At 39.5% G+C, this 11,696-nt stretch overlaps 2 protein-coding genes across 2 annotated transcripts in view; both read right to left on the bottom strand.

Moving 5' to 3' along the window:
* Nucleotides 1–915: 915 nt before the first annotated feature.
* Nucleotides 916–5,796, bottom strand: LOC117996485 (uncharacterized abhydrolase domain-containing protein DDB_G0269086-like). Its single transcript, XM_034984546.2, has 5 exons — nucleotides 5,719–5,796; nucleotides 3,526–3,732; nucleotides 2,514–2,686; nucleotides 2,124–2,290; nucleotides 916–1,216 (listed from the first exon to the last, which is right to left on the bottom strand). Exons 1-5 carry the CDS (start codon nucleotides 5,794–5,796, stop codon nucleotides 921–923), a joined length of 921 nt encoding a protein of 306 aa, XP_034840437.1. The 3' UTR covers nucleotides 916–920.
* A 2,622-nt stretch (nucleotides 5,797–8,418) lies between these two features.
* The window catches only part of by (focal adhesion protein tensin), a 168,902-nt gene continuing 165,624 nt past the window's right edge, over nucleotides 8,419–11,696 (bottom strand). The window contains exon 23 of the mRNA XM_034973427.2: nucleotides 8,419–10,170. Within this exon, the coding sequence (XP_034829318.1) occupies nucleotides 10,132–10,170 (39 nt within the window). The 3' untranslated portion in view covers nucleotides 8,419–10,131. The remainder of the gene's footprint in view (nucleotides 10,171–11,696) is intronic.

Genomic DNA, 11,696 nt, shown 5'->3' with positions numbered 1-11,696 from the left:
GGCACAGCGAGGCGCCTACGCAGTCCGGAGGCTCGCAGGCCGAGGCGTGGGGCGCCGCGAAGCCTTGCGAAAACGCCGCCTCAAAACCTGCGCCCACTCTACGTCCAAGTGAGGAAACACTACTCATATAACATTGGACAATATTTCCTGTATGGCTGCCCAATGATCGTGATTATTTACATCCAAAACTAATTTATATGAATCTTTATTTCTTTTAACTACAACTAAATATCCACCTGATCTTTTAACAGTCCATCGTTAAAGAAATTTTTATTTTTAATGATTTTTATGAAGATTTTACACAATAAAACACTTTACTTACTAAATGTACCTATGTATGTAAGTAGGTATAGACATATATCACTACACACTGTATTAAATATATCCATAAAATCAATAAGTACCTACCTACTTACAACAAATTGTGTAACATTTTGACCATACAAAGCAAGCAAATATTATGGCATGCATGTCGCGATTAGGAAACCAGTTTCGAATGTAAAGAAACAAAACATTCAAGATACAACAGGTTCTCCCACAATATTTTGCCGATTTGATTTTGACCTATGAAATATGAAATATTTACTAAGTAAGTAAGTACTTAGATGATGCCCACGATTCCGATCCACGGATCCGCGTTGATTTAGGTTTTTAAAAAAATCCGTGGGAAGTTTAATTTTCCGAAATAAAAAGCAGTCTATTTCCATCCCCGGTATATTATGATCTTATCTGTGTATCAAACTTCATACTTAATCGGTTTTAAACAAATGGGCAGTGAAAAGTTAGCTGATGAAAGACAGGTAGACACACTTTTGCATTAAAACATTAGTAGGAGCAAGTATGGATGATGGGGCGGCACAATTAACAAGACACCAGCGTGAAAATAGAAATAAGTACTTTATTAGAAACGTTTGGAATTATTAGGCAAGGAATGAGTCGATGGGACCAATGTTGGTGGAAGTGCTGTATTCTGGAGATGGTCCCTTTAATTCGTTATTGTCATTCTTGTGTAACTCGGCAGCTAAATTGGCATTGTCAGCTAAAGCCGCGGCTAGTGCTTTTTCCAGTCGCTCAGTTCCAGCTCGTTCGGCTTCGGCGTTCGCCTTTACTTCTATGAAAGATTCTAGTTCAGGATCAGCCATCTTCTTAGCTTCTTGAGACTTGGATAAACGGTATTCCAATTCAGCTATCAGAATTCCTTGACGAGTTATTTCAGCTAAAAAATATTTTTAATTAGAATATTTTTAATTAAGTAGGTAAATGATGAAGCCAATGAGTCAATAAAGATAAACAGTTAAGTAAGTTATCTAAGTAGTATTTAAAATAAATAAGTACTTTTAAAATACATAGTCCGTCAAATACTATAAACATCATTTAAGTAAGGTTTCCAAGACAGGTGGTCCACAAATTGAATTTTGTGTTTGCTTTGACGAAGGTGCAACTGGATCCTATGGCTTGATCAAAAACACCAAGCCAGTCGCATACGGAAAATTGTACACCAATTTAGCTAATTTCTACGTGCTTGTTTCAAGCAGCCTAACTAACTAGGTACAGCCAGGATGGCACATGTATGGGTAACCGACTTGGGAAATACTTTTCCTCTGTGCCTCGGAGAGCACGTTATGGCATCATCAGTCGCGGTTATTATCACTAACATCTGATAACGAAATCTCTTGGTCGAGTTATGCGGAAGGATTTGAGAACCCACCGCTTTATAGTAGGTAGGTACCTATCCCAAGAAAACTCCTACCATTATGGGATTTAATGGAAAGGGGTCACGATCCTCAGCAAATAACTACGATGCAGCAGAAATACGATGCATAGAAATAACTATTTGTTTGAATGGCAATTCTAGTTATTTATTGCCAAGTTCCTAGGTCCATACTTCCTTAGTTCGAAAAACCGATAGAGGTTGGGGTCCCAAGGTCCTTAAATGGCAACCTCGCACGGGAAGGCACAATCTTGGTAGACCCCCCACTAGGTGGACAGATGACATCAAACAAGTGGAGCCGCTGGATTCAAGCGGCGCAAGCGCCGTGGTGTATGGACATCCCTACAAGAAGCCTATGTCTAGTAGTGGATGTCTATCGGTTGAAGATGATGATGATGATTGCCGTAAGTACCCTTGGCAGTTTGAAGCTCCCGAGCGGTATGTTGCAGTTCAGCACTTGCGAGACGTCTGTCCCGCGTGTGCGCCGCCGCAGCCAAACGCGCGCGCTCGCGCAGCTCTGACCCTGCGCTTGCGCATCTCTCCACTCTCCGTAGCTCGCTTTCAAGCCGTGATAGCTCGCTTTCATACAAAAAAATATAATTTAACTTATAAATCACGTAAATCACGTTCAATAATCTGAGATTAAATTATAAAGGCCCTTATGACATAGGTAAATTAAAACCTTGTTCATTAAATAATTACAAACTAAGTACATATCTCGAAGTACATATATAAGTAAGTAGGTATAGGTAGTCCTATTTGCTACAGCCTACAACTATTAATAGGGAGTGAGATCCCTTACCTCTGTGCATCTTCAGTCGTCTTGTGAATGCGCTCGTGCATTTCAATTAATTGTCGCTGTAAAGTGGAGTTTGTAGCCTCAAGTGGTCGCAAGTTTAGCAGTTCCCTTTCTAGCAATGTTGTCTTATTTATCATCTCAATACACTTCTCTTCGGAGGCACTGCGTTGACGATGCTGAAGTTGTAATAGATACTTACTTAGTCCTAATAATATGTAGAAAATGCTTTTCAATCCGATGGGGAAGTACATGTAAGTATAGTACGCGACAGGTCGAGATGGCAATCGCGGACGGAACGCTCCTACACCCGCACTGTCCCCGGGCTAACCCGGTGCGGGCGAGCGCGAGTGACGTGTGGGTGTGCGGGTCGTCCCCCCGCCTCATACCCCGATTGCCATTTCGACCTGTCGCGGACTATAGGTCTTTTGTTATCACCTAGAAATAGATGTCAAGGGTGTACAAGGGTCCCTCAATCGTCTTACTCTTAGCAGAGTAAACGACTCTTAGGTATTACTCGTTAGTTAAACTCATATCCACCCGCTGATTTTTTCTTTTTGAGTTGTGTCTGATGCCGTAATATCAGCAAGAAGGAAAAATTAAAAAAATCGGTCAACTGTCCATCTATTACGGGTCATAAGATAGGTACAGCTCGCTGACAGACGGACGTACAGACAGCGGAGGCTTGGTAATAGTCCCGTTGGTGCTCTTCGGGTATGGAACCCTAAGAATGTACTTACATACAGCAAACTCTAGCTCCATTTTCATAGTCAACTCGTCTTGGAAAGTTGCAAGTGCAGCTGTCACAGCCAAGGCACCTGCGTGCGCATCCAAACTTGCTTACCGGATTGCACCGAGGGACGCTGTTATATCTTGGGAGTTAGGTTAGGTAAGGTTACCTCAACCATCTTACGGTGTCATAGAGAAATTCGCCTGTCAGCGATTTTCTCTTTTTGAGTTGTGCCTGATGCCGTAATTTAAACAAGAGAAATAGAAAAGTTTGAGAAAATGTACATACAGCAAACTCTAGTTCCATTTTCACCGTGGTCAACTCCTCTTCTAAAGTTGCAAGTGCCTTTGCAGCTTGAGCGGTAGCAGCAGCCGAGGCCAAGGCGTTAGCTTGTTCGTCCGCGCTCGCTCGCTCGGTCGCGTCGCGGGACGCTTCCGCAGCTTCCGCGCGAGCAGCTTCCGTGCGAAGCGCTTCCCGCAGTTGACTTGATGATATCTTTTGTAAATAAGAACTAAGTATATGAGTGGTCGCAGAGCCGCGGCCGAGGTGTTAGCTTGCTCGTCCGCGCTCGCTCGCTCGGTCGCGTCGAGGGACGCTTCCGCAGCTTCCGCGCGAGCAGCTTCCGTGCGAAGCGCTTCCCGCAGTTGACTTGATGATATCTTTTGTAAATTAGAACTAAGTATATGAGTGGTAGCAGAGCCGCGGCCGAGGTGTTAGCTTGCTCGTCCGCGCTCGCTCGCTCGGTCGCGTCGCGGGACGCTTCCGCAGCTTCCGTGCGAAGCGCTTCCCGCAGTTGACTTGATGATATCTTTTGTAAATTAGAACTAAGTATATGAGTGGTAGCAGAGCCGCGGCCGAGGTGTTAGCTTGCTCGTCCGCGCTCGCTCGCTCGGTCGCGTCGCGGGACGCTTCCGCAGCTTCCGTGCGAAGCGCTTCCCGCAGTTGACTTGATGATATCTTTTGTAAATTAGAACTAAGTATATGAGTGGTAGCAGAGCCGCGGCCGAGGTGTTAGCTTGCTCGTCCGCGCTCGCTCGCTCGGTCGCGTCGCGGGACGCTTCCGCAGCTTCCGCGCGAGCAGCTTCCGTGCGAAGCGCTTCCCGCAGTTGACTTGATGATATCTTTTGTAAATTAGAACTAAGTATATGAGTGGTAGCAGAGCCGCGGCCGAGGTGTTAGCTTGCTCGTCCGCGCTCGCTCGCTCGGTCGCGTCGCGGGACGCTTCCGCAGCTTCCGTGCGAAGCGCTTCCCGCAGTTGACTTGATGATATCTTTTGTAAATTAGAACTAAGTATATGAGTGGTAGCAGAGCCGCGGCCGAGGTGTTAGCTTGCTCGTCCGCGCTCGCTCGCTCGGTCGCGTCGCGGGACGCTTCCGCAGCTTCCGTGCGAAGCGCTTCCCGCAGTTGACTTGATGATATCTTTTGTAAATTAGAACTAAGTATATGAGTGGTAGCAGAGCCGCGGCCGAGGTGTTAGCTTGCTCGTCCGCGCTCGCTCGCTCGGTCGCGTCGCGGGACGCTTCCGCAGCTTCCGTGCGAAGCGCTTCCCGCAGTTGACTTGATGATATCTTTTGTAAATTAGAACTAAGTATATGAGTGGTAGCAGAGCCGCGGCCGAGGTGTTAGCTTGCTCGTCCGGGCTCGCTCGCTCGGTCGCGTCGCGGGACGCTTCCGCGGCTTCCGCGCGAGCAGCTTCTGTGCGAAGCGGTTCCCGCAGTTGACTTGATGATATCTTTTGTAAATTATAACTATATGAGTGGTAGCAGAGCCGCGGCCGAGGTGTTAGCTTGCTCGTCCGCGCTCACTTGCTCGGTCGCGTCGCGGGACGCTTCCGCGGCTTCCGCGTGAGCAGCTTCTGTGCGAAGCGCTTCCCGCAGTAGACTTGATGATATCTTTTGTAAATGAGTGGTAGGCAATGGGCAGGGCACATAATTCGAAAACCGATAGACGTTGGGGTTCCAATGTGCTAGACTAGTCACCTCGCACCGGGGCGCAGGGTTGGAAGACGAGATGGACAGACGACATCAAACGAGTCGCAGGGAGCCGCTGGATACAAGCGGCGCAAGACCATTGCAAGACGTGGAAGTCCCTACAAGAGATCTACCTATATCGTGGACGTCTATCGATTGATAATGATGATGACGTGTGGTGGGTGCGGGCTCGGGAGGTAGCGGGTTCGATCCCGGGTCCGCATCTCTTAACTTTTCGGATTTATAGCTCCGAAAAGTTAGATATGTAATAATATGTATATATTATTATACTAGCTGATGCCCGCGACTCCGTCCGCGTGGTTTCAAAATCCCCGCGGGAACTTTGATTTTCCGAGATAAAAAGTAGCCTATGTATCCAGGGTATAATTTCTATCTCCATTCCAAATTTCAGCCAAATCCGTCCAGTAGTTTTTGCGTGATTGAGTAACAAACATCCAAGTTTGGATTTGCATATTTACTAATAATAATTTTATTCACGTATTTGACTTACCGAGAGTGACTGAAATTCGCTCACTAGCTCATTGAATAGTTGTTCCAAAAATTCAAATTCTTTAGTATCCACGCCCATGGCTAATTTAATATTTGTAAGTATTCAAAAAATGTAATCGGCTAATAAAACTCAGTAAGTACCTACATATAAAAAATAAATTAGCATTCGTTGTGAGAAAATACCAAAAAATGAAAATGGCGGGAGATAATTGGCACGTTTTTTTAATCGTTGCCAATTTACATAGGCAAAGGCAGGGCCAAAGTAAGTCCTTTAATTAAATCTGTATGTCGTTACGGGTAACATTGTAAATGTGTCAGACAGTGTGACGGCGACTCATGACTATTCAAAAAATATAATTATATATTATTTTTTTGTTTTTATAAAGTAGTTATTAAGAAATATAAAATTGTAGAGCATAGAATGCTAAAAATAAAAAATGATACTTAAGTTGTTTTCCATTTCTCGGATAAGACTGAGCGACTAACAAAATCAATTATATTTTATTATTCAGCGTAGTAAAATAATTGTAATTTGAAATATGTCAATTACTCCAGCCAAGAAAAGCCTGCGAGGGGAATATTAAGAAGGGGAGCATTGTTTTCTATCGTGTGGATTTGGTATAAAAACCCCGGTTATTGTCTATCCTGCCCATATTAAGTCGAGTTGTTGAGCAAGCAGAAAGGCTACTGTCAGCTAGGTAACTATTTTTACCTGAACTATTTTTTTTACTATAATAAAATTACTATTTTTATACCTACTTATTTAGCTCATTAATTGTTTAAAAAATATGTTATTTTTTGATTAGCTGTGGATATAAGATTATTATTACAGTGCGACAAGGCTCTCTTGGCACTTGAATGACATTGACAGGGGGGCGCTGTTGGAGAACAAAGGCTTAGAATATTCAAACAAGAACAAAAGGGACACTTGACGGCAACGTTAGTTCCGATTTTCGCCACGCGCCAAGATAGCCTTGTCGCACTGTAGCTCACGAGTCACGACGTGATCACGACGCGACCGTTAAAATTTTTAATTTTCTCCAGATTCTGAATTTAATTTAATTTACAATAAGAAATACAACCTTATTTAAAAATATAAAAACTTGTTTTTAGATTGTTCATTTAATCTAAAAAAAGAAGAACGTTACAAAAAGAAAACAAACATTTAAAAATAGAACATTTGACTTTGAACCACTGACTTCCACTTCAGTACTTTTAATATAAAATAAAAAATAATAAAATATATATATAATAATAATAAATAAAATAATTTAATATAAAATTGCCTTACTTGAGCTTGAAGCTGATGGTAAATTGCTTGGTGCTCCTCGTGGGTTCAGGTGGTAAGAAATTAGTTTTTCATTGCTTAATGTACTTAAACTAACAATTTCAGAGAATTTGAAGCCAAATAATGCGGATCGACACAATGCTCGCATTAGCGCTGACATTGGCGCTAGCAATCTCCATGCGATGCTGCGAGACGGCACGTTTACGAGGATTATCTCTCACGGAAGAAGAAGAAGACGTTCAACCCAGGCATCTGTACCGGGAATATGGATTGCTGAGGAGCCGGGCAGCCAGAGCAGATGATTCTTTTGACGATTATGGACATTTAAGGTTCGGCCGTCGAGCCGAAGACTGACGATCACATATCAAGCGATGCCTCAAAGGACATGAGCACAGGCTAAAGACCAAAGAAAGAAAATAGACCAAATTTTAAGTAGATATAATTAAGTACCTAACTATTAATCACAGAATACTCGGTGAAAATAATTTATTGTATATCCATGGCTGGTAGGATATATTATAAATTTTTCGCTGCACCCATTCTTTATTTAGTCATTACCTCGTACCTACTATTTAAAATTGCATTAAATTATGAATACTAATACCTACAGTACGCTGCAAAAAATATTGTACATCGACCCTTAGAAAGATACGGTTTCGTAGAGCATTGTCACTGTCGTGGAGACCGACGAAACTTCACACAGGCAAAGATAATATACTTGTTTAATATATTATCTTTGACACAGGTATGCGTGACAAGACAACGCTCTACAAAGTCGAAATCTCATTCCAAAGGTCGATGTACTGTCAATATTTTTTGCCGGCCACTGTAGGTGGGTACCTATCTACTTGGTTAATTAGAAATAAATGGAACTTCATAACCTAAATTACGTCCTATACTCTTCTTATATTTAAGTCAAGTAATGTATGGTTGGAATTTATGTTACTAGCATCCATAATTATGTTCCTTCAAACCGGATCGACTAAAAATATTTAGGTACTCACAATTTACGATATTAGTGTAGCATTTGCACCTTCCGTTGATGCTTCTAAGTTCTAATTATTCTAGGTAGGTAAGCAAGATCAATGTCTCATAACATACAAGTATAGTACGCAACAGGTTGAGATGGCAATCGGGGTATGAGGTGTGGGGACGCCCCGCACACCCACACGTCACCCTCGCTATCCCGCACTGGGTTAGCGCGGGGGCTGTGCGGGACGTCCCCACTTCGATTGCCATCTCGACCGGTCCGCGTACTATACCTACTTACATAAAGACAAAGATCTGCGAAGGCATCGGGCGTCAAGCCCGCTGAGAATGTCAATTGTATGAAGGTAGGTATACCTAATGTCTTTGGCTATATCCTTTAAGTATGCTTAAGATAAACAATAAAATGAAATGAAAAAGGGCTCGTTTAATTTTAAATGATTTATTATAACCAATAAATACATTTGACAACAGTTATTCCTTACAAATTAAGTATATATCCATTAGGTTAAATTTATTTCTGGGTAGGTTCACTTTAACTATAAAGTTATAATATTTTATTCATAACATAATAAGATCACTGGTAAGGCATTTTATTTTTTAATACAGCTCTTTGTTGAAAGGAAAATGCTCATTTCTGGCGAAGGCTCGGTTATCAATGTGACCTATACCTACTTATAGAAAACGTCCTCCTTTCTGAAATGCGGATAAAAATACTTAGGTACCTATTTAGAAACTAAAATATTGCTGGTACCTATTTGTCCGAAACCCTCGGGAATTAAAAGCCAGCATAAAAGTAAACCTCAATCAACATTGTTTATTTTTAAGCCGAAATAAGTAAATGTTTGTCTTATTGCAACTTGAGTTTTTTATACATACTTAAGTACTTTTCAAACGTTTGTCCAGGTTCTATTTACAAAATAGTGTTTGTGTCTTTATCAATGATGTCAATCTTAATGCCTATAATACGCGGTATTTGCCTATGTCAAAAATAAATTGTTAATCAGTGATAATTAAATAGAGGGTCTTCCCAAAAATCGAAAATCCAAATCCTTTGTTAGTTTTAAGTATAGTAACCATTTTAAATTATAGATTAAACTAAAAACGCAGGTCAGTCATTTTGACGTCACATGCCAGTATTTCATAGAAGCTCGCATACTAAACGCGTTTTGACGTTCGATAAAAAGATACTGATTTGACTAGTTGTCAAACAGCGGATTTATTTGATTGATGGGCTTACCTACCCTGGCCAACCCCCTTTGTCGATTGGGCATTTCCCTTTCTGTACCACAAGTTATTTTTTTCATCAAGCTTATACAAGCAAAACATAGTTTGCTAATCGTGACGTTTTTTGTCTTAAAAATAAATCATTTTAATTATTTGGATTTCTATATTTAGCTTTTATAAAGCTGCCTTTGAATTATGTTATTGTAATAAAATAACAAGTACATTTTGTCAGTTATTTATCTTACATAATATGAGTACCTACTTTAACATTTAAAGTTGGCTTATTGTACTTATATTTTGTTGTTATTTCGTTGTACTTTTCGGCAAATAGCCTGTGCTTGAGTGATGCGAAATCTTGGTGTCCAACTTATTTTAAACGATACGTAGATATTTTATTATATTATATTAATATCTATCTAGAATGCAGTAGGGCCTTTTTACATAAAATTATTCCTATGAATTACATTATATTATTATTGACATAATAATAATTAATGTTAGGCACGCAATGACTCTATATTAATATAATAATGAGACTAGTTAGTTCCTTCGCTACGCTAAATTAAAATAATAATATATATTTCATTGTTATTATAAATATTAAAAAATAAAATAGTACATTGTACTTGGTGAATGTGAAGCGTACTAATAAATCTTTGAAAATAACTTAGCCATAAAACTAAGTTTATATAAAAACTAAAACCTTTTTTACCATTTCACATAAGGTAAGTATATTTTTATATTTAGTTTTTTCATATGTATAGTGGAACATAGACAAAAACAAAATTTTGGTATTTTATTAAAGGAGGCGATAAATTACTATCGTACCATTTTCGTGTTTAACACTTAGGCAAAAGTGAATATTGTTAGCCCACTAAACTAAAAAAACTACGTGTATGTTTGGAGTTAGTTTCAGATAATATCCCTTTTCTGAGAGTTCCCGAGCAGAGCCTGTAACAATAACAAGTGATAGTTTAGTATTTATTTATTTTAAACGACCTCTCTGGCGCAGAGGTCCACCGCTGTGGTCTCATTTAAAGTGGGATGTCTCGGGCTTGATTTTCTAGAATCTTATTAACTTCTGGATAAAGCAGCTTTCTAATGATAAAAGAATTATTAAAATCAGTTCAGTAACTACTAAACTGATTTTAATAATTATTTTATCAATGTTTATCGGTTACAAACAAACAAATATTTCCTTTTTTTGTAATATTAGTATGGATATAGCTTGCACAATGCTCTGACCTCCTTAGATAAAGGATAGGCTACATTGAATCTAGGACACTTACAAGTACACAAAACCATCAAATAAATATTTTACTTATTCTTATGGTCCAAACGTACTTACGCTGCACTACACGTCAAAATATAGTTTATAGGTACGAGTTTGTATGGAGCAAAACGCACTTAAGGCAGCTCAGTTCGGTGCTTTCTTCATACAAACGTAGGAGGGAAAATACAACAATATTCGATATTGTACGCACAAAACTAAGAATTATATCGATTTATCTCGTCATTATCTAGGTTCAATGATATCTAAAACATTGAAAAAAATATTGATTTAAAAGTTACGAGCCTCAAAAGATTCCTATTTTAACACTAAATTTATGTCAACTTTGGGCGTAAATAAATAAGATTAGGAATAGGAAAATTCTAAAAAAAATTATCATTAGACATAGTTTATTTATTCATTAGTTGAAATAACTTTACTTTGCAAACCTAAATTCAGTAGTTTTTTCTCAAAAATACTTTTCCCAAACTACTGTTCAACCCTTTTCAAGCGCTAGATTTCGGCTAAAATCATCATGCTTCTCACCCCAAAACATTAGACACCGCGCGGGTGGCGGAGGGAAGGGTCAGCCCAGCGGCGCGCGGCTGCGCGTGTAATATTGTGGTTTCTATGACGACAACTGTTGTTATTAATATGTTTTCAAAAACAAAAGTCGTAATGATTTTATAAAATTAATTTTTATTCAGTGGCTATGCAAATGTGTAGAAGATTGAGCAGAGCAGAGTCAATAAGTCCTTCAAATACTTATTGCATTTTGTACATTGACCTCTGGAATTTGAAATTTGGACACCAATTTTATTCATTGGTTTATTGACCTGACTTTGTTGTTGAGGTCCTAGTAGGGATATCTACTCGTGTGGTCCTAGTACAATAGGTAAGTAACTTTGTTTAGTTATTTATTTTATCTAATTTTAAAAAACCGGCCAAGTGCGAGTTGCTCGCGCACCAAGGGTTCCGTACTCAGGTATTTTTTTGACATTTTGCTCCATAAATCAAAAACTATTATGCATAAAAATAAATAAAAATGTGTTTTAGAATACACACAATACAGTAAAGCCCTTTCATATAATACCCCACTTGGTATACTTATTATACATTGAAAATTGAAAATACTAATTATTTTTTCATTAACACACTTTAATTTTTTTTTGTAAGTTGTAATCACAAATCTATGGTTTTCGGATTT

Source organism: Maniola hyperantus, chromosome 1, assembly GCF_902806685.2.
Source record: "Maniola hyperantus chromosome 1, iAphHyp1.2, whole genome shotgun sequence".
NCBI lineage: Eukaryota > Metazoa > Arthropoda > Insecta > Lepidoptera > Nymphalidae > Maniola > Maniola hyperantus.
This window is presented reverse-complemented; position numbering and strand designations above follow the sequence as displayed.